The following is a 21156-nucleotide window of genomic DNA, read 5'->3' on the forward strand; positions in this document are numbered from 1 at the left end:
CACAGCACACAGACCTCAGGTGCACAGAGCGGAGCTGCAGGTGTTTTATTAGAGTCAGCCTAATAAAGAGAATCAGGTGAGGACAGGTGCCTGGATTCCAGCTTCAGGTGAAAAAAGAGAACAGGGTGGGGAGATGGAGGTCAGGTCAGACATCGGGGGCAAAGATTCAACTCTTCAGTGTCGACTGGTCATGGAAGATTGAAAAGGCCTTTTTAAATTTTGTCCTTCAGTGACTCCACATAGAAGAGGAGACATTCTGGGCTGGCAGTAATGGAGACCTGGGAGAGAATAAGACAGAGAGAGAGAGATGGCTCATGGAGGTCCCAGACCTTTGGCAGAGCTATTCAGTCTCCCCAGGACCACCCTCCTCCTCATCCACAGGGACAAAATCTTCTCCTCAGTGATTCAGCTCCATTTCCAGCAAGAAACATGGGCCCGCAGGTCCACCCCTGGAGAGGGCTGCAGCCATTCAGGCCAAGATGAAGATGGCTCCCTGACACTATGACGCTGTCCAGAGGGAGCCCCATCAACCACTGGCCAGGGAGGGAAGGAGATGAAAAGGTTCTGAAGGGAACGGTGGGGACTGGGTCCGAGGGTGGTGTAAGGTGGCTTGAGTCTGGGTTTTCATCAAGTCTCCTGTACCTGAGACCATCTGTGAGGTCTATGGGATAGATGAAAAGTGTGTGTCCATGTTGTCAACAATCTCGTGTGCCCTGTGTGCAAATATCTATTGGTACATGAAATTCTGTTTCTTGAAAAACATCTCATTTTTCAGAATCAAACACTAAAAAAATAACACTTTGGGGGAAAAAATAAGGTGAGAAACCAACTATTCAAAAATCTGTGTAACAAGAACAATAAGAAGAAATAAAAAAGATATATCACCAGAAAATACATTGAGCTGCTGTGGTAAGCAGGGGCAGGTACCTAGAGGCCACTTCCAAAACCTCAGGCATCCAAACCATGGAGTGGAAATTCTGGCTGGGGAAACTGAGATGTTATGGAATGGAAGCAGGGCTCCATCTGAGCCAGTGGAGTGGACTAGCTTTCCAAGTGGGCACTAGAGGAAGTGAAGCTGGCCGCTAAGCAGAAGTCTTCTAATTTCCTAAACTAAGAGCTGATGGGCTCCTGTCTGTGCAGGATACTTTCTTTGCTGCCCAAAGTTAAAATTCTACTCCAGCTCTGCTAGCTTCTCCTAACCTAGGGGGAAAAAAATCACAGGACTTGACACATTTTCTATGTGGCACTGATATTATTCTCCTATTTACCTGTTGTATGTGAGCTGATTGGTGCTATAGGAATGTATGACAGCAGAAAAGGCTGGATGTGCTCATGGCAAGCTGTTGCATATAACATCACTATGGGGACGAGCAAGGGTCTATGCGCTCAGTTGTAGATCTCGCCTCTTGTGCATGATTGCATGATCTGTTTGTACCTGGCATCCTATGACATGTTGTGTGTGGGGTGGAGCGGGGCACTTAGAGAGGACGTTACCATGGCAATCAAATCCAAGCCCTTGGCTGATAATCCATTTTCATTGTAGCAATCCTGGATTTTTCCCATGGCTGCCTTTTCTGGTTCGGTAAAATTAGCCACTTCAAGGGAAGCATCCAATAATGACTTGCTTCCAATAGCTAATGTAGAAAAGATTCCATAAAAAAGAGGGCAGGCTTCTGCTGAAAACACAAATAGGAAAACACTTCATTAAAAGAGCTACTGGGGGAAGAGGTTGAGGTTCATGTTTCTCCACCGTTTTTATCGAGTGTTGTCTCCTGACTCATCTTCCACAGAGACCTGCCCTCCCCCAGGACTGCCATCCCAGAGAGAAAGCACATAGTCCCTGAGGCACTCCAGAAGGGGGAGGTGTGAGAAGCCAGGACTAAAGAGCCTGCTGCCCAGGGCATACCAGCCCACCTGCTTCTGGCCTTCTCATAAGCACCCCCATCCCAACTCACTCTCCCCTACTGTATCCCCAACAAATGGCCCTTCCAGCACCAGACCTCTCCCTCCACTTGAAAACAGAGTGCTTTAGAGGTCTTCTGCAGGACTCTTGAGCAATGACTTCCCTTGCAAGTTCAAGGGCAATGGGAGCAATTTAGTGAGACCCTGTCTCAAATTAAAATAAAAAGGGCTGGGGGATGTGGCTCAGGGGTAGAGCCCTGAATCCTTCCCTAGAAGCTGTTTGGAGATCATCATGGGAGGGTGGAGTGAGACAGAGTGGGCAAAGGTCAGGAAGGTCATCTGTCCCCTCCTTCCCACTCTCACCAGTCTGGAAGCCCAGCTCTCTGGTCACCAGCAAGGCCAGCACAAGCAGTATCCCCTTCATGGTGTAGGCTGCTGGAATGCTCTGCTCAGGGAAGGGTTTCTACTGCCTTATAAGCCACTGGCTCCCTGAGCCCAGCCCTCACCCTCCCAGGAGATCCAAATGCCTGTAGGCAGGGACCTGGTACACACAGTTCACCCAGGGTTCCTGAGTACCGGAAGCCCCTCCCACTCTGAGGAGCAAATTGCTGGAGATGTTTATCTTGGTGCTGTCTGCTTTTGGAGAGAAGTGGTAGTACCTTTGCCAAAAGATCCTCCTGACCTGACCTTTCTCCTGGGCTCCATTCTGAGCCAAATGCTCTGTTGTCCCAGCCCCGACTTTACCTCTATTTCCTGGCTACATCCTTCTCCCTCCTCTCCTGGCTCCAACATGCAGAACTCCCTCAAAATGTAGAGATAAAACTACGGGAGTCAAGGACAGGTCTGTGTCACTATAGGTAACCCAAACATCCTCCAGAAAACTGACATTTTGCCTAAGTTTAAGACTTGTGGAAAAATTGGGTAGGCCTGGGCCTGATTGGGGCCACTTGAACATCTTAGCCGCTGTAGTCTCCAGAATGGGCCTCCAAGGATAGGTGGCTCTGAATCACTTTCTGCTAAGGATGTCCCAAAGCATGTGGCCATGTGGGTGTCCTTAGGGTGCTGGCAATGCTCTCGTTTTTACTCACCAATGGATCATTCCAACAGCTTCCCTATCACGCTTAAGGGAGCTAATTCCCAGGCCCCTTATTGATTCCCTATGGCTTCAGTCAGGTCCCTTCTCCTAGCTGTCTCCCCCTTCATCAGGAGAGATTTGAACTGCATAGGCCATCCAGTAACATCAGGGAGAAGTAGGCAGAGGGACTCATCCCCTTGCATTGGAGACCTAAGTTGTCCTCAGCCCTGTAGACCTGAGGGCTGGAGTTCTACGGGCCAGAGAGCTGATTGACCCAGAGGTGTTACTCCATCTGCTCAGACTCTCAAGAGCTCAGCTCAACCTACCCTAGGAAAGCAGGTTGTTGTCACAAATAAAACGAGCTTGTCAGAGTTAGAGGTGCCACTCAGTGGTAAAGCACTTGCCTAGTATACCCAAGGACCTGGGTTTGAGTCCCAGCATGAGAGAGAGAGCCTGAAAAAAACTCCCCATAGTCATCTGGAACAAAGTAAATAATATAGCATTGGACTGGAACCCAAGTATAAAATAATGTAGGTGAGACCATGCTGATAAAAAATAAATGATTGGATAAATAAATAAGTGGGGAAGAGAAGGCAAATATTCCTTGTAGAAGAAATTTCAAATAGTGCAGGTCAGTCCTACCCCACAGCAGGTGGCGCTTGTTTCTTCTCCCTCCTGGAGAGTGGACAAGATGTCTCCAAAGGAAAGAACAGAAAAAGGGGAAAACATCAAGTCGTGGTGGTGAAAACACCTGCAGTCTCAGATACTCTAGAGGCTAAGGCAGGAGGATCGCAAGTTCAAGGCCAATGTGAGCAATTTAGGGAGACCCTGTCTCAAATTAAAATAAAAAGGGCTGGGGGATGCGGCTCAGGGGTAGAGCAAGATCCCAGGTTTAATCCAGGAGAAAGAGGGAGAGAGAGAGAAGGAAGGGAGGGAGGGAAGGAGGGAGAGAGGGGAAACAGTCAAGAAGCCTGGTTAGCGTTTCTCGAGGGATCCAGTGATGACCAGGGTAAGACGTGTTAGTATCCTGTGTGCTCTGATCCAGTGTAAGAAGGGCACCTGACTTCTGTGGTGTCTTCTCAAAAACCACTTATGAGGAAAACAGCAGACAAACTCAGTCTGGGGCAGGGGAGGTCACTCAGTGACCCAGTGCTTGCCCAGGATGCAAAAGACCAGGAGATCAAGGGACAGGAGGCAGAGGGGGAAGAGGATGGAGGAAAAAGAAGAAAGGAAGAGACTTCAGTTTCGAGCACATTCTACAATATCTGGCCAGACCTCCTCGAGATTGCCAAGGTCATAAAAACAAAGAAAGATTGAGAAAGTGTCACAGACCAAAGGACAGCTAACAAATGGAGCTCAGCACTTGGCACCTCTTTACACACGGCAGTTACTGGTTGTGAATCCTGTTTGGCACTGTTCTTTTTAAATCTATTTATTTTAGTGTCCATATTAATTATATGAATGGTGGGTTTTGTTGTGGCCTAGTCATGCATACACAAAAGTATAAATTTTTTTCTAGCTTCTATATATGAGAGAAAACATATGATACTTTTCCCTCCAACTCTAATCAATTTCATTCAAAATTGTGGTCTCCAATTCCATCCATTTTCCTGAAAATGACATAGTTTAGTTCTTCTTTATGACTGAATAAAGCTCCATTGTGTATATATACCACTTTTTCTTTTGTTTTTTTTATAGCTTTAAGGAGGTAAAATTGAAGGACGATAAAATGCACATATTTGAAGTATACAATTTGATTAGTTTTGACATATTTCAACAGGTATATAACCAATACAATCAACATAAAAAACATCTCCATTACTTTTTTTAAAAAATTGAAATCATGCAGCCTGTGTTTCCTGCATGATTTATTACATTACAAATCAATCACCCTGGGCTGGGGTTGTGGCTCAGTGGTAGAGCACTTGCCTAGCATGTGTGAGCACTGGGTTTAATTCTCAGCACCACATATAAATAAAGGTTCATCAACAACTAAAAAATATTTTTTAAAAAAGAAGGAAATCAATCACCTTAAGATATATAGAACCCCGTGGAGAGCTGTGACAGAGAATGGGAGAGCAGTGTCCGAGATTGGGGTCTCTGATGACTTCATGGCTGTGGCATGCTTGGTGCCTGAGAAAATTTCCGTGCAAAGGTGCAGGATGCCTAGCTACTGTGGTAATTCCCTCCATGAGGAGGCTCTGGGATGAGTCTTATCAGCCTTAACCTTGATCTCAGGCACATAGCTCTTGGAAATAGAGGAATTTTCTTGCTAGGCGACCACAATGTTTACGAGATCCATGTTTCGCCAGCTTCCTCCTGAACCTGCCCACCTAACAGTAGCTTTAAACAATGGACTTTCTTGAGAGCTACACATAGCTCCTAACATTGCACATTGCAACTGTAAAATGTAACTGCAGAATAAGCTAAAAATGTTGCTAACTCTGTAGCTTTCTTGCACACAAAGTATAATGCTTACATAGTCTTTAATCTGATAATGAGATATAAAAAAAATAAAGATTGCTGGTGTAATTTTTAGACCCGCTTCTCCACCAGAGAGCAGTGCTCCACCTGACCCAGCTATATCTTCACAATCTGCATCCATGAATCTTTATTTTTCTTATCCCCATTTGCCCCTTGTCAGAACTGGCTAAATTGGCAGCACTGGTCATGGAAAAACCCCATTCCCACATGTCAACTACTTCAAAATTAAATGGCACACTTACAGATATCTCACAGGTCAAGGAAGAAAGCACAAGGAAAGTAAATAAAAGTGCTTTGAACGAAGCGATCACAAAAGCTTAAAATAAAGGGCTGGGGATGTGGCTCAAGCGGTAGCGCGCTCGCCTGGCATGCGTGAGGCCCGGGCTCTATCCTCAACACCACATACAAACAAAGATGTTGTGTCCGCCAAAAACTAAAAATAAATAAATAAATATTAAAAATTCTCCCTCTCTCTCTCTCTTTCTCTTTAAAAAAAAAAAAAAAGCTTAAAATATCAGAATCCCTGGAATGAAACAGTGATCAGATGAATATCTATATCCTAAGGTACTTCTATCAGAAAGAAGCTAGGTTGACAATCAAATTATTTTCAAATTAGGTAGTAGAAAGGGAAAAAATGAGTTGGAGCAGAAGTATATGAAATAGAGAAGAAATAATACAGCTAAAAGTTGATAAAAATCAAACAAGTTTAATCAAGAAAAAAGAAGGGGCTGGAGATGTGGCTTAAGCGGTAGCACGCTCGCCTGGCATGCGCCGGACGCTGGGTTTGATCCTCAGCACCACATACAAATAAAATAAAGATGTTGTGTCCACCAAAAACTAAAAAATAAATATATTAAAAAAGAAGAAAAAGAACACAAAAATTAGTATCAATGGAAAGGGAGCTATCAAAATAACCCTACAGATGCTAAAAATATATGAAGGTAGCATTACAATTGCGTGCCCACAAACGTGATATCTTACATAACATGGTCTATATTAGAGAAGGATCTGCATGCTGCTGAAAAGAAAGTCATTGATGGATGAAATATTTTATATATGTCTGTAAAGTCTAAATTATAAATTGTATTTTTAGTTCTATAACTTCTTAGTTTTTTAAAAAATATTTTTAGTTGTAGATGGACAAATACCTTTATTTTGTTTATTTTTTTTTATTGTGGTGCTGGGGATCATACCCAGTGCCTCATGCATGCTAGGCAAGCACTCTACCACTGAGCCACAACCCCAGCCCTTTATTTAGTTTTTGTTTTATTTAGTTTTATCCAGTGGTGACAGAGGCATGTTAAAATTACCCAGTATTATTTTGTTGTGATCTATCTGATTCTTGGAAGCTAGAAGGGTTTCTTTGATATACATAAATGCTCCATTGTTTGAGGAATAAATATTTATGATTGTTTTGTCTTCTTGATGTATAATTCCCTTAAGCAGTATGAAATGTTTTCCTGTCCCTTCTGATTAACTTTGGCTTGACGTCCACCTTATCTGATATGAGGATAGAAACCCCTGCTTGTTTATGAGATTCATGTGAATGATGTGTTTTTTTCCCATTCTTTCACTTTCAGTCTGTGAATATCTTTGCCTATGAAGTGAGTCTCTTGGAGACCCCATATTGTTAGGTCTTGTTTTTTAAACAAATCTGCCAGACTATGTCTTTTTTTTTTAATCTGCAAACTAAGAAATATATATATATATATATATATATATATATACACACACACACACATATATACATATATATGAAATAGAAATAGAAATATATTAAATAGAGAAGAAATAATACATATATAATATATAATACATATATATTTCATATATTAAATAGAGAAGAAAAATAATTCTCATATATATATATATATATATATATATATATATATATTTCTTAGTTTGTAGATGGACACAATACCTTTATTTTATTTATCTATTTTTATGTGGTGCTAAGATTGAACCCAGTGCCTCAAGAATGCTAGACAAGCACTCTATCACAGAGCCACAACCCCAATGCTCAAGCTATGTCTTTTGATTGATGTGTTTAGTACATTTACATTCAATGTAATTATTGAGAAATGATTTTTATTCCCTTCCATTTTGATTTCTGGTTTTTATTTTGAATTAGTTTCTCCTTTCATTTACTATTCTTTTAGTTTTGTTCCTCCCTTTGTTGGTTTTCACTTTTATTTTTCATTTCTTCTTCATAAAAATACTTTTTTTGTTCTGTTGTGCAGGCTTTCTAGTTGTGAATTCTTTTAACTTTTGTTTATCATGGAAGGCTTTTATTTCATCAATTCTGAAGCTTAATTTTGATGAGTCTGGTATTCTGGCTGGTATTCTTGGCTGGCAACCATTTTCTTTCAGAGCTTGGTATATATTATTCCAAGACCTTCTAGCTCTGAGGGTCTAGGTTGAGAAATCAGCTGAGACCGGATTGGTTTCCCTCTAAATATTATCTGCTGTTTTTGTTTAGAAGACTTTAAAATTCTATCCTTATTCTGTATGTTAGATATTTTCTTAATAATGTGCCTTGGTGTATATACCACATTTTCTTTATCCATGCATCTCTGTTCATGGGCACCTGGGCTGGTTCCATAACTTGGCTATTGGAATTGTGCTATAATAACACACATGGATACACATTTATCTCTAAAATATACTTTAATTCTTTTGGATAAATACTAAGGAGTTGTATTGTTAAGGCGAGATTGCAATAAATCACCGAGTCGACCTTAAAGCAGGAGATGGAAAATTTATTCACCAGCCTGTGGTCCAGATCCACCAGCTGGCAGGCCAAGGGGTCAGCTGCAGTCTATACCCTTCCACCCACTTCCAGGGTTTGAGTACCATATTAAAAACCATATTAAGGCATAAATGGCTGTTGCTATGATTCAAAACCATAAACAAACATCATGAGATTTAAAATCATAAACAGAAAATAGAATGGGCCCAAACATCCCTAGTTGTGTACAAGTTAAAGAATGGTTACTAACATCTAGACAATCACTCTCTGACAGGGTCATTGTCCAAGAAAAATGGGAACCAAAGAGAGAATACTTTTATATCATATAAGAATTGCCATTTTTGGTTGCCAAATATGCTATGCTAAGCAACTATTGTTGGGTAAAGAGGTGGGGCTTTCCCTGGGAGAAGGATTTCTTACATGATATGGAGTCTCAGGCAAAATGGAGTCTGTTTGGTCATTGTCCATGTAGCCTGACCCATAACAGTATAGCTGGATCATATGATATATCTACTTTTAGCTTTTGAGGAAACTCCACACTGATTTCCATGGTGGCTGTGTTCATTTACATTTCCACCTTATTTCAAGCATTTGTTGTTAGTCATATTCTTTTTGAAAATATCTTTGTAGTTGTAGATAAACACAAAATCTTAATTTATTTATTGATATGTGGTGCTAAGAATCAAACCCAGTGCCTCACATGTGCTAGGCAAGTTCTCTACCACTGAGTCACAACCCCAGCCCTGTCTGTTGTATTATTTTTATTATTATTTTATATATTTTGGTTGTAACTGGACACAACATCTTTATTTTATTTATTTATTTTTATGTGGTGCTGAGGATCAAACCCAGTGTCTCACCTGTGCTAGGCAAGTGCTCTACCACTGAGCCACAACCCCAGCCCCGTGTCCGTTGTATTCTTGATACTTGCCATTCTAACTGAAGTGATTGGGATCAAAAAGCTTTTATTCTACTGCTCTGAGGCTGCAGTAAACCTTATTCTGTCACTATTGATTACAGAAAAGATGAATCAAGTACCTCCAGGAAAAAAATGCTTAATTCTGACTTATCAAAATACTTTAAACTTTTGTTTTTAAAAATTAATACCAGCCAACTTCATAAATACATATATAGCAAGTATATGATTGGATATAGACTCCAGAGAGAGAGAGATACCCCTTCAATTCATCTAACACACATCTTTTTTCTTTTCTTTCTTTCTTCTCAGTGCTGGGGATGGAACCCAGGACGTGTGCATGACAGGCAAGTGCCCTACAAAGAGCTATGTCCCAGCTCCCTTGATGGAGCACCTACCATGTGTTGGTTTCTGTCCTAGTCCTAAGACACACAGCGAAGCCCTTGCTCTCCTGTAGCTCAGGATACATCTAAGAGAGTGAAGGACAAACAACAAATACTAGAAGGCCGAGCCAAGGGCCTCTGTTGACTCAGGAGCTAGTCTTCTTCCAAAACACACATCTCCTCCTTCCACAGCCCCTGGCACTTCCAAGCTGTGGCCTGGGAGAGGGGGAAGAGTCCTCAGACACAGGCCCTTCCCTGTCCTCCTGTGGAACCCAGAGCAGGTATAAAAGGGCCCTGGGCTTGGCAGGATGCATCTGCCACCTGCACCATGAAGCCAGCTAGTGCTCTTGTGCTGCTGGGCACTGCTCTCCTCCTGATCTTGGGTGCAAGTGGGTGCCTGGGTCACCATCCCGGATGCCTGGGGATGTGGGTTTCTGAGGGGTTCTGACACCTTCCCAGGGCAGTTTTGATCATGCTGGATTGAGCAGGGTGGGGGTGAATGTGTTCTGATGTGTGTCTTTCAAGGGAAGCTCAGCTTGTCTTTGTGTTCCAGATTGTGATATTTGCCCGGCTGTGAAAAAGGATGTTGAGATTTTCATGAAGGGTACCCTCGAAGAATATGTTACATACGTGTCAAGATTCCAAAGTAACCCTTTAGTATTGAACAACGCTAAAATCCTAAAGCAATGCATTGATGCCAAACTGACAGAAGAGGATAAGGATCTGGTGCTCAGTGGGCTGGTGAGTCTACTGAACGTGTCTGGGCCTCTGTGCTGGCAGGGACATCTGCTCATCCCCATGCAGTGGGTGGGGGCACTCATTCTCGTCCCTGTCAAGGCTCCTCCCTAGGAATCTATCTGAAAGGAAAAACGCCTTGTGGATGATGGGGTAGGGACGGTGGAACAGACACCTGCAGTAGGGGGGAGGACCACAGGGGAACTCGGGGTACCCCGGATCGATGGGATGGGCCCTGGCTCTTCAGTTTGCTGGACCCACCTGAGAACGTCCAGGATCCGCTGTCTGCAAGGCACCACGTGGCTCCTGTGTCAGAGCCTTGACTCTGGTCTCCCTGACTCCCGCTCCCCTGAAACGCTGCCATATCCCCTCAAGTCTCTTTCCCTCCTGTCCCAGACTCTGCTCCCACCCTCACCCCAGCAGGGCGGACCCTCCCCTCCTCTTTGCTGTATTGGCAGGAGTTTTATAAGAGCTTCTCAGGCACCCCTTGGGATGCTCTGGTGATGCAGGGGATTTGGAAAAAAACAATCTTCCTTTATCTGCTCAGATCCAAGAGCCATGCTCCAGACAAGGCTGCGGGCACTTCCAGGAAGTACCCAGCAGAGTGTGTGGTGTGGCCTGATGTCTTTCACCCCTGACGCCTCCTCAGGCTTCCTGACATTCTCTTTGCAGGATAAAGTATACGCAAGCGATCTGTGTTGAGGGATCCATCTTTCCCAGGAGACCCAAGGAAGCCATTTGCCTGATCACTATGTAGTCCCAGCAATCCACCCTGTCCAGGTGCCTGACTAAAGATTCCAGCAATAAATTCCTTGCAATGCATGAAAGAGTCCTTAGTCCTTGGAAGCGTGATAAGGCCTTCCGGTGGGAGATGGGACATGGCACAGCAGGGACAACTAGTGTGACTTCCAACTGCAGCTGGGTTTGAGTGCTGTGAGAGGTTGTTCCTCCACTGGATTTAATAGATCTGTCGAGGTGACAATTTCCAACAGCCAGAGTTGTCTAATCATTTCTGTGGACCGGATCCTTAGGTCACATGCATAATCTACCAAGTTTTAGCCTCCCAGAAACCTTGAGAGATGAGAGTAGCCTTAGTCTTGCAGGTGAGGGAACTCAGGCCCAGAGAAGTAACGTATCTGCTGAAGACCATGTAGGTTCTGGGCAGCAGATCCCCTCTAGCCACTGCTGGCGGGGGACCCAGGCTCACTGTGTAGCTATGAATGTCCAATAGTACTTCCCTGAGCCTCTGATTCCCACCTCTAAGATGGAAATAATACCTCCTCTCTCCACAGCTGTGGTGAGGCCAAAGTAAAATAATGGTCTAGAAGGGGCCCCTTCTTTAAGTATCTAACAGGGGAGAAAGAACCAGAGGGTTGAGGTGCAAGTACTGAACCTAGCCAGGACCAGGAAATCAACTCTCACGCCCCAGTTTATCCTAATGCAAACCACCAAACTGTGGGATCAGCTTCTTCCTATGATCACATTACAAGCTGTGTCTTACACACAGAGTGGGAATCTAGGGTCCTAGAGTGTCAGAGCTCCTCCCATGATTCTCCTCTGTGTCATGATCCCAGAGCCTTTCTCAGGTCTTGCTGTCTCCTGTCAGGCTCCTGTGTCCTGGCCTCTGCCACCTCCTTTACAACTCCATCACAACCCACTGAGAGTTGCACAGATTAAAGTGTGCTGGACACACACCACAGGGCTGTGCCCAGGAGGGGTCCTCAAAACAAAGAGGCTTATAGAAGGCCACCATGGGTGATCCTGAGAGCACTTCTTCTCTCCTTGTGGGGCATGACTTGAGGGTAGTAGGATATGTTAGTTTGTTTCCTGTTACTATAATAAAATGCCTGAAGCTGAGTACTTATAGAGAAAAGAGATTTTTCTCAGCTCACCATTTTAGAGACTGAAAGTCCAAGATCAGGTGGCCCCATCTGTTTGTCCCCTGATGAGAGCCACCTTGGCTCTCCCAACATGATGAAATAACAAACAGAAAGGGAACTGGGCACAGGGCCAAGCATGTGGGGTGGCCTCACTTAACAACCACTCACTCAGGAGAACTAACTTACTCTGAGAGGACCAACATTAATCCCTTCCCAGAGCAGCATCCCCAGGACCTAACACCTCCCACTTACTCACCTCTTGACGGTTCCAGCACCTTCACATCGCCACACTGGGGGCTCAAGCTCCTGAACCTTGGGGGATACACTCAAACCCTCTTCAGACCAAATATCACAGGAGAAGACCACCTTGCCCAGAGTGAGGCCTGGCTGTCAGCGACCCACTAATCTAGTTCTTGAGGGTCTGGCTGGAGGCTGCTTGTGAAATAGGGGGTTCCTGCCTCTGAAGGACCCAGGGGAGTTTAGGAGACACGAGAAGACTGTGGGGCAGAGACCTTCTTATCCCCCCACACGTGGGACCCAGGAGGTGTATCCCACCGCTCCCCTACTCTACAGATTTAAAAGCTCCAGGGCTTCTAAGAACTGGGGTGCAGCTCAATGGTAGAGTGTTTGCCGAGCACGTGCATGGTTCAGGGTTTGGTCCCCAACACTGAAATAAAAAGCTCCGGGGCTTCAGAAGGAGAGTTGCCACCCAGATGAGTGGGGGGGGGGCTGGATCTCACGTTGTCTTGGGTACAGGCTCCCCCTGGCCCCTCCTGAGTTTGGAGGTGTGGCAGGTGCCCTATCTAAAAATGAGGGGAGATGAGTGATAAGGAGTTTGTCCTCAGGTAGAACACGGTCCTTTGGCTACAGCTCAACTTCCCCAGTCCCTGGGGACTCCTGGACACCAAAGGGACATCTGGATATGGTCCATGTGCTCTCTCCCCTCTCATTCCCTTTCTCCAACCTGTCGAATCTTTGGATCACCTGTGATGGGGAGTGGGGGTGAGTGGGGTGAGGAGCAGATGTCCGGCCATATCTTTCTGTCTGACATCCAAACCTAGGGTTTAGATGATCTTGTCAAAAGTTTATGGGTTTTGATCTCTTATTCTATGGGACATTTCCTCCAGAGTCATTGAAGTCCTGCCTCATTTCCACCCCCACCTACCTGGGCCACCTGCAGCTGCGGCGGACTGTCCCCTACAGGCAGATCTCGGTCCACTGCTGTCTCCAGCACCTGGGAACCTGATGGACCATTGTTAGGCTCCCTCTGAAAGTATGAGGGAGTTAATGTCCACAGGGCCACCCTCAAAGGAGGCAGACCCCAGCCCCCTTGGCTTCTGGAGGACTGGCTCTGGCATGAGTCCCTAATTGCCCGTCCCACGTCTCTCCTCATTTTTCGGTTTCATTTTCATGTGAGCACCCTGAGATCACCTCCCAATAAACTGTCTGCTCCCAAGTCTTTGTGTCTGGGTCTGTTTTGATGGGAACACAAATTAACCCTGGGACCCACGTTCGTCGACCTACTTGGGAAGGAAAGGTGACCAAACAGAAGAGGTTCAAAGAGGGCAGCAGGAGGAAGGGAGTTGGGGTCTTCTGGTTGGCTCTTCAGAGGCTTCATCCTCTACCATAATAAGGAGGGATGGGAAGACGCCCTCTCACCACTTCCTTCTCTAGGGACCTTGTATCCTGGGATATTCCCAAACTTCCTACACACTTCAGTGGTGCACCCCCTGACCCCTGCTCATGGGACTCCTGGGGATTCCTGGCAGAAGTATAGACTTCTCTACGGGTCAAGGCCTGGAATCCAGGAAAAGACAGAGCCAAGGAAGCAAACTCTGGGTACGGGACTGAGATACCCCCCAAAGAGGAAGAGACCCCAGATCCAGCACACAGCAGGATTGCCTCCATGGCTGCAGTGAGGTTCTGCATTGGTGAATGACTCCTTGGTTGTCACCACCGTAGCAGGAAATTTCTCTTTGCTTTCTTTTCTTAAAAATTAGGGGCTGGGGGATGGGGTTGTGGCTCAGTGGCGGAGCGCTTGCCTCTCACATGTGAGGCACTGGGTTTGAGCCTCAGCACCACACAAAAGTAAATAAACAACCCCGGGCACGATGGCTCACGTCTGTAATCCCATCAGCTCCGGAGGCTGTAACAGGAGGATGGCAAATATCAAAGCCAGCCTCAGCAAAAGTGAGGCCCTAAGTAACTCAGGGAGACCCTGTCTCTAAATAAAACAAAAATAGGGCTGGGGATGTGGCTCAGTGGTTGAGTGCCCCTGAATTCAATCCCCAGTACCAAAAATAAATAAATAAACAAACAAACAAAGTGAAGATATTGTGTCCAACTATAACTAAATATTTATTTATATATTAAAAAACATTAGGGGCTGGGGTTGTGGCTCAGTGGTAGTGGCTCACCTAGCATGTGCAAGGCGCTGGGTTTGGTCCACAGCACCACATAAAAGTAAATAAATAAAATAAAGGTATGAAAAAAAAGATGAAAAGATTATATAGCACTGACTCATGTTTCAAAATTATAACATATGTACACGCATCCTCAGTCTGCAGTGCTGGCAGACCCAGGAGTCAGGAAACCCGGCTCAGTCCTCAAATCCAGGCTTCTGAAAAGGGCCACATGGAAGGGACAGGTATTTTTTTTGTGTTCCCCAGGATGGCCTCCGCAGGAAGGCATAGAACTTAATGAGTCCTCAAGGGGACTCACAAAGGAAATAGTTGAATAAAACAGAAGTACACTCACATCTAGTGCTCTCTGTGTGCGATATGAATTGTAATGCATTCCACTGTCGTACATGACAAATTAGAATAAAAATTTAAAAAAAAAAGAAATATGCTTACCTCTCATGGACACTATAGAAAGAACATGAAGACTCATCCTCTCTGTCCTCACTTTACTGAAGAAACTGAAAACCCACAACCCCAGGTATGGGCAGCAGCAGCAGAGATGCTGGCATAGGCCATCACAAGACGCCAAAGAAAGGAGCCCTCCTCATGACAGAGGGCAAGCCCCGGGACAGTCACACCACCCTGAGGTCGGCTCCAATCATCAGAGAAAGACCTAAGATTTGAGGGGAAGACCCAAACTAAGAGAGACCCAGAGGAGTCTCAAAACTCATCAAAGCCTATGCTAAAGTGGGTGCATTCAACTACAAATGAATTGTCAACAAATGTATTGTTCCACTACTAAAAATACACATGCCTGCGAACACTCCAACACCTTTCATAGATAACATGTAAAGAAGAGCGACTTAGAATGAGAAAAGAGGGGACAATTTTAACCTATTATGTGTAAACATCTTATTTTTTCATTTAAAAAAATATGATTATGTAAACATATTGCTGTGTTCCTTTCTGGCAACTGAATTGTCCTCCGAGAGAGTCAGGGCACCTAAATGTATGCTTCATTAGCTTTATGATTAAATGTGCATCTGCACTGGAAGCTGAGAGTTGCAAATGGGTGAGATAGAGCAATGCACAAGGATTTTTTTTTAAATGGTTGAGGAGAAGTGAAGTAAGCTGAGATTATGTATCATCAACATGTTTTGAAGTTATACATTAGTTTTTTGACATTTTGTAACAATGCTCCAGCTCAACGAGAATGGTCTGGTTCGTTTTTCCTGATACAGGGGTTGTCAGCGAGTACCCAAAGAAACAGCATGAGACATGGCTTACCCCAGGGTGCGGATGGCCAGGGAGATGAGTGAGGTCAAGAAGGACAAGATTATGTGCAAACGTGAACAACTGAAAGGTCGGGGTGTTTCAAGGACCCTGCAACCATCTTGGTAGGTTCTAATTTACCACCACTTGATCTTGGAAGTCCTTAGAGAGGCTCATCTCCTGGGCACTGCTGAGAAGTTCTCTGGATGCCCAGAGAGACAGCTGATGCTCCTTCCAGGCAACCCCCTCAGGTTAGGTGGCCTGGGTGAATCTAGGAGTTGCCAGAGGAAACTTCCCGGCAGCTCACTGAGTATCTTTGGTGCTGGCCCAAGTCCCTTAGGTCCTTCCAGCCAGAACCATCCTTGATAAAAGTAGGCCCAAAAGCACTATGGGAAGCAGCCCTGGCACCCCGGGGCACAGATGTCAGCTCCCCTGCCTGACACACAGAGAAACACCCACATGGACCCAGAGGCCTACCGGAAATGCCTACGCAAAGAGACAGCACACTCCCAGGTTTGTCACATCAGGACAAACTCATTTAGCAAATATTTGTTGAGCCCGACTAGGAGGAGAGCAGCACGGGGAAAGGAGGGTGGCCCTGCTCCTTCCCTCTTGCTGCCCTCCCTTTCCCAGCTCCAGACCTTTGCAAAGGGGGGTTTCCCTGAACTCTGACCTCATGGCTTTTCCATCTCTCTCATCAGCCACAGCAGATGCTTGCCTGGGTTTCTGTCAATTATTTGTGCATATTGCTGGTGCTTGGACCAAAGGCACTTGACATGAGAGTCTGCCGAACACCAGCCCAACTTGCTAACTGTGCAAACTCAAGCTCCAGCCGTTTTATGCCAATGTCTTGGAGAAGCAAAGGCTTGTGAATAGAAGGCTGATGTTGAGTACATCCTTGAAGATCTGCACACACTGTACCTCCTCAAGTCCCAGGGCGTGTAGCCCAGAAGGTGCCTTTCTTTCCCTCTTCCCACATTCTGAGCAATAATACCACATCCCAGGATGCCAGGACCGTACAAAACTCCCACTCACTTCAGCTTCACCTCTTCCAGCTTATGACCCAGAGATGGAATCCTGAAGGGGAGCATCTCTGCCTGTTGCCCTTCAGAGGACCAGGCACACAGGGCCCACAGTCAGGGGGGTCAAATGACTGACTCATACACAAACACCAAGTGGTCACTTAGAATAGCCTTAGTCACCGAAACAAGACAAGGAAGTCCTCTTTCACCACTTCTATTTAACATCATCCTTGAAATTCTAGCCGGAGCAATTAGACAAAAGAAAGAAATTAAAGGGATACAAATAGGAAAAGAAAAACTCAAACTGTCACTGTTTGCTGATGACATAATTCTTTATTTAGAAGATCAAAAAAAAAAACTCCATCTGAAAACTTATAGGACTCATGAATAAATTCAGTAAAGTAGCAGGATATAAAATCAAAACCCATAAATTAAATGCATTCTTATACATCAGTGATGAATCCACCAAAAGAGAAATTAGGAAAACTACCCCATTCACAATAGCCTCAAAAAAATTAAAAATAAAAATGAATTCTTGGAAGTCAATCTAACAAAAGAGGTGAAATATCTCTACAATAAAAACTACAGAACACTAAAGAAATTAAAGAAGACCTTAGAAGATGGAAAGATCTCCCATGCTCTTGGATAGGCAGAATTAATATTGTCAAAATAGCCAGGCTACCAAAAGCATTATAACAATTTAATGCAATTCCTACTAAAATCTCAATGACATTCTTCACAGAACTAGAAAAGGCAATCATGAAATTCATTTGGAAAAATAAGAGACCCAGAATAACCAGAGAAATCCTCATCAAAAAGACAGAGACATCACAATACCAGACCTTAAACTACACTACAGAGCGAGCCATAGTCACAAAAAAGGCATGGTATTGGCTCCAAAATAGACATGTAGACCAACAATACAGAATAGAAGACACAGAAAAAAACCCTCACAAATACAGTCATCTCATACGAGACAAATGTGCCAAAAGAAAGGATAGTCTCTTCAACAAATGGTGCTGGGAAAATGGGAAATCCATATGTAGCAAAATGAAGTTAAACCCCTATTTCTCACCCTGCATAAAACACAACTCAAAGTGGATCAAAAACTTAGGCACTAGAACAAAGACCTTGAGCCTAATAGAGAAAAAGTAGGCCCAAATCTCCATCATGTCGGATTATGCCCCAACTTCCTTAATAAGACTCCTATAATGCAAGAATTAAATTCAAGAATCAATAAATGGGATGGATTCAAACTAGAAAGCTTCTTCTCAGCAAAGGAAACAATCAAGAATGTGAAGGGAGAGCCTACAGAATATGAGAAAATCTTTACCACATGCACTTCAGATAGAGGATATATAATATCTTTATATATAAAGAGCTCAGAAAACTTAACACATGTGTGCACGTGCGCGCGCACGCGCACACACACACACACAAATAATCCAATCAACAAATGGGCCAAGGAACTGAAAGAACACTTCTCAGAAGATGACATACAATCAACCAACAAATATATGAAAAAAAGTTTCAACATCTCTAGCAATTAAAGAAATGCAAATCAAAACTACTCTAAGATTTTATCTCAGTTCATTCAGAATGGCAATTATCAAGGATACAAGCAACAATAAATGTTGGTGAGGACATGGGGGAAAAGGTACACTCATGCATTGCTGGTGGGACTGCAAATCGGTGCAACCACTATGGAAAATAGTATGAAGATTTCTCAGAAAACTTGGAATAGAACCACCATTTGACCTATTTATCCCACTCCTCAGTATATACCCAAAGGACTTAAAATCAGCATACTACAGTGAAACAGCCACATCAATGTTTATAGCAGCTCAACTCACAATAACTAAGCTATGGAACCAAACTTCGTGCCCTTCAACAGAGGAATGGATAGAGAAAATGTGGTACTATACACAATGGAATATTACTCAGCCTTAAAGAAGAATGAAAATATGGCATTTGCAGGTAAATAGATGGAACTGGAGAATATCATGCTAAGTGAAAGAAGCCAATCCTAAAAAAAAAAGAAAAAAAAAAAAAGGCTGAATGTTCTCTCTTCTATGTGGATGCTGAGTCACAATAGGTGGGGGGCAGGAAGAAGTTGAGGTTCACTGGATTGGACAGGGGAGAGTGGGGAGAAAGGAAGGGGATGGGAATGGGAAAGACACTAGAATGAATCAGACATAACTTTCCTATGTTTATATATGAACACACGACCAGTGAAACTCCACATCATGTACAACCACAAGAATAGAAAGTTATACTCCATGTATGTATGATGTGTCAAAATACATTCTACTGTCATGTATATCTAAAAGAACAAATTTAAAATTTTTTAAAAGAATTCCATTAAATTCAAAGCTATGGTTGGGTCACTTATCATCCTTTTGGATAAGGTCAAGTGTAAAACCTTAGAGTTGCTGCCTGGGCATTCTGCTCTCCAATATCTGGGAACCCAGGAAAGAAGAACCAGCTTTGAGGACTAATTGACCTTGATCATTGGGGGAGAGAGGTAGGATTGCTTTTACTCAATGGAGGCAGAAGAATGTGCTTGGCTCCCACATATTTCCCTTGAGCGTCCCTGGTTTGTTTGTAATCGTCAATGGACACATGAAGTGACCAGCTCCAGATCTCTTTGTGGAGTCAGTAGAATCTTTTGGGCCTACACTGGAACTTGACTTTTTTTTTTTTTACCAAATGCTACTTCTTGCCTACTACTTTGCCCAGGTGTTGCTCCCAAGGGTAGTCCTTCCTGAATAAACACCTTGGACTTAAGCTCCTTTCACAGTTGGCTTCCTAGAGAACTCGACGTACAGCCGTTTCACTAATCCTATGATTAACAAAACCAATATAGATCATGGGAGTAGATTCTGCTAAGGATAGAGAAACAAGTTTTTCCACATCATATGGATGGCATACTTAGAAATAAACAGAAATTACAGAAGAAACTTTTTTTTAATTGTGTAAGATTACTTAAATGTGTGTATCTTCTAAACCAATAGTTCTCAAAGTGTTTTGCATGGTCCTTGAAGGGTCCTCAAGATCTTTTCAGGGATCCCATGAGATTAAAAACTATTTGAATATTTTTTTTTAGATTCTCAATCACTTTTCAGAGAATAGAGGATTCTTGAGACAAAAACAAACGTTGGCAAAACACTGATCTAGAGAGATGGGGTGGGGGAAAAATTTTATTTCACTGGTAGCAGCTTAATTGTATGCTATAGAATCTAAACAGCTGAAAAGACAGCAGGATAGATGAATAGGTGGACAGCAAGGATGGATGGTGGATGGAGGGAGGGAGGGATGATAGAGTCACAGCTGAGGTTCATCTTGTGTGGTGCTGGGGATTGAACCCGGGGCCTTGTGCATGCTAGGCAAACACTCTACCAACTGAGCTCTACCCCCAGCCCGAGGTTCATGTTAATTTGAAACTTAATTTGAAAAGTCCTTATGACTTTTGAGTTATGTGAATGTAACTGGCAGGTCATGCCCTTGTGGTATGATCTACGAACAATCTTCTTCAAAGTCACTTTCAGCGTCACAATGGAATTTTACCTACATTCCCAAGTGCCCACAAGGCTTGCATCCAAGGACATTCTTGAACTTTTCATGAAGAAATGAGCAAACAATGGGCAAACTATTTTACATCCTTATTGACTCTGACCTGGATGATAACAACCAATCCCTGCTCCAGGCTTAGTCCCTATGAGCCACTCACCAGGCTGCCATCTGAATACTGTCCTCAAAGTCCTTGTGGTGAGCCGCTTCTGCCGTTTCTGCAGACTATGGTCGCCATTACAAGATGGCGCTGGCTCCGCTGTGGTCTGTGACAAACAACTCCTTATTTGGGAGAGTTGGCACATGATTTTTCACCACCCTATGAGAAAGCTCCACGTGGCAGCTTTGCATTGGGGCTTGAGATGCTTTATTAAGGCTGGGAGGGGCATCCGAGGGGAGAAGAAGAAATATCAAGGGCCTGAATAAACTGCTGAAAGAAGATTCCTGAGTTGCGTCTTCCTTGCGGGCAAGGGGTCGTGACAAGTGGTGCCGAAACCAGGGAACCAGAACTTTCAGCAGTCAGGGGTGGTGCACCGGTTAGTCCCAGGTAAGTGGGATCCGCGACCAAAGCGGGGTTAGTCCCAAGTAAGTGGGATCCGCGACCAAAGGGGGGCAGCTCCTCTGTAAAGAAAGAGAGAGCATTACATTTTATTGCAGCTGCATTGTGTACTTTCGCTTCTACTTTTGCTTTTGTTTTCTGTGTTTCTTTTGTTGTGTCATTTTGCTTTTGTTTTTTGTGCTTCTTTTGTTGTTGTGTCATGGGTGC

At 44.0% G+C, this 21156-nt stretch overlaps 2 protein-coding genes across 2 annotated transcripts; one reads left to right on the forward strand and one right to left on the reverse strand.

Moving 5' to 3' along the window:
* LOC125612656 (major allergen I polypeptide chain 2-like) lies at positions 1-2402 on the reverse strand. The gene is made up of 3 exons (XM_048791213.1): positions 2266-2402; positions 1495-1673; positions 1-278 (listed from the first exon to the last, which is right to left on the reverse strand). Exons 1-3 carry the CDS (start codon positions 2324-2326, stop codon positions 213-215), a joined length of 306 nt encoding a protein of 101 aa, XP_048647170.1. The 5' UTR covers positions 2327-2402; the 3' UTR covers positions 1-212.
* Positions 2403-9837: 7435 nt separating this feature from the next.
* LOC107151685 (major allergen I polypeptide chain 1-like) lies at positions 9838-10946 on the forward strand. Its single transcript, XM_015497069.1, has 3 exons — positions 9838-9898; positions 10063-10250; positions 10917-10946. The coding sequence occupies exons 1-3, from the start codon at positions 9838-9840 to the stop codon at positions 10944-10946; spliced, it is 279 nt and encodes a 92-aa protein (XP_015352555.1).
* Positions 10947-21156: the final 10210 nt, after the last annotated feature.

This window comes from Marmota marmota, unplaced genomic scaffold, assembly GCF_001458135.2.
Source record: "Marmota marmota marmota unplaced genomic scaffold, marMar, whole genome shotgun sequence".
NCBI classification, from domain to species: domain Eukaryota; kingdom Metazoa; phylum Chordata; class Mammalia; order Rodentia; family Sciuridae; genus Marmota; species Marmota marmota.

Coding starts and splice junctions, on each gene's coding strand:
- LOC107151685 (XM_015497069.1), top strand. CDS start 9,838: ATGAAGCCAGCTAGTGCTCTTGTGCTGCTGGGCACTGCTCTCCTCCTG. Junction 9,899..10,062: donor CCTCCTGATCTTGGGTGCAA/GTGGGTGCCTGG, acceptor TTTGTGTTCCAG/ATTGTGATATTTGCCCGGCT. Junction 10,251..10,916: donor ATCTGGTGCTCAGTGGGCTG/GTGAGTCTACTG, acceptor TTCTCTTTGCAG/GATAAAGTATACGCAAGCGA.
- LOC125612656 (XM_048791213.1), bottom strand. CDS start 2,326: ATGAAGGGGATACTGCTTGTGCTGGCCTTGCTGGTGACCAGAGAGCTG. Junction 1,674..2,265: donor AGAGCTGGGCTTCCAGACTG/GTGAGAGTGGGA, acceptor TGTTTTCAGCAG/AAGCCTGCCCTCTTTTTTAT. Junction 279..1,494: donor GCTTGGATTTGATTGCCATG/GTAACGTCCTCT, acceptor ATTCTCTCCCAG/GTCTCCATTACTGCCAGCCC.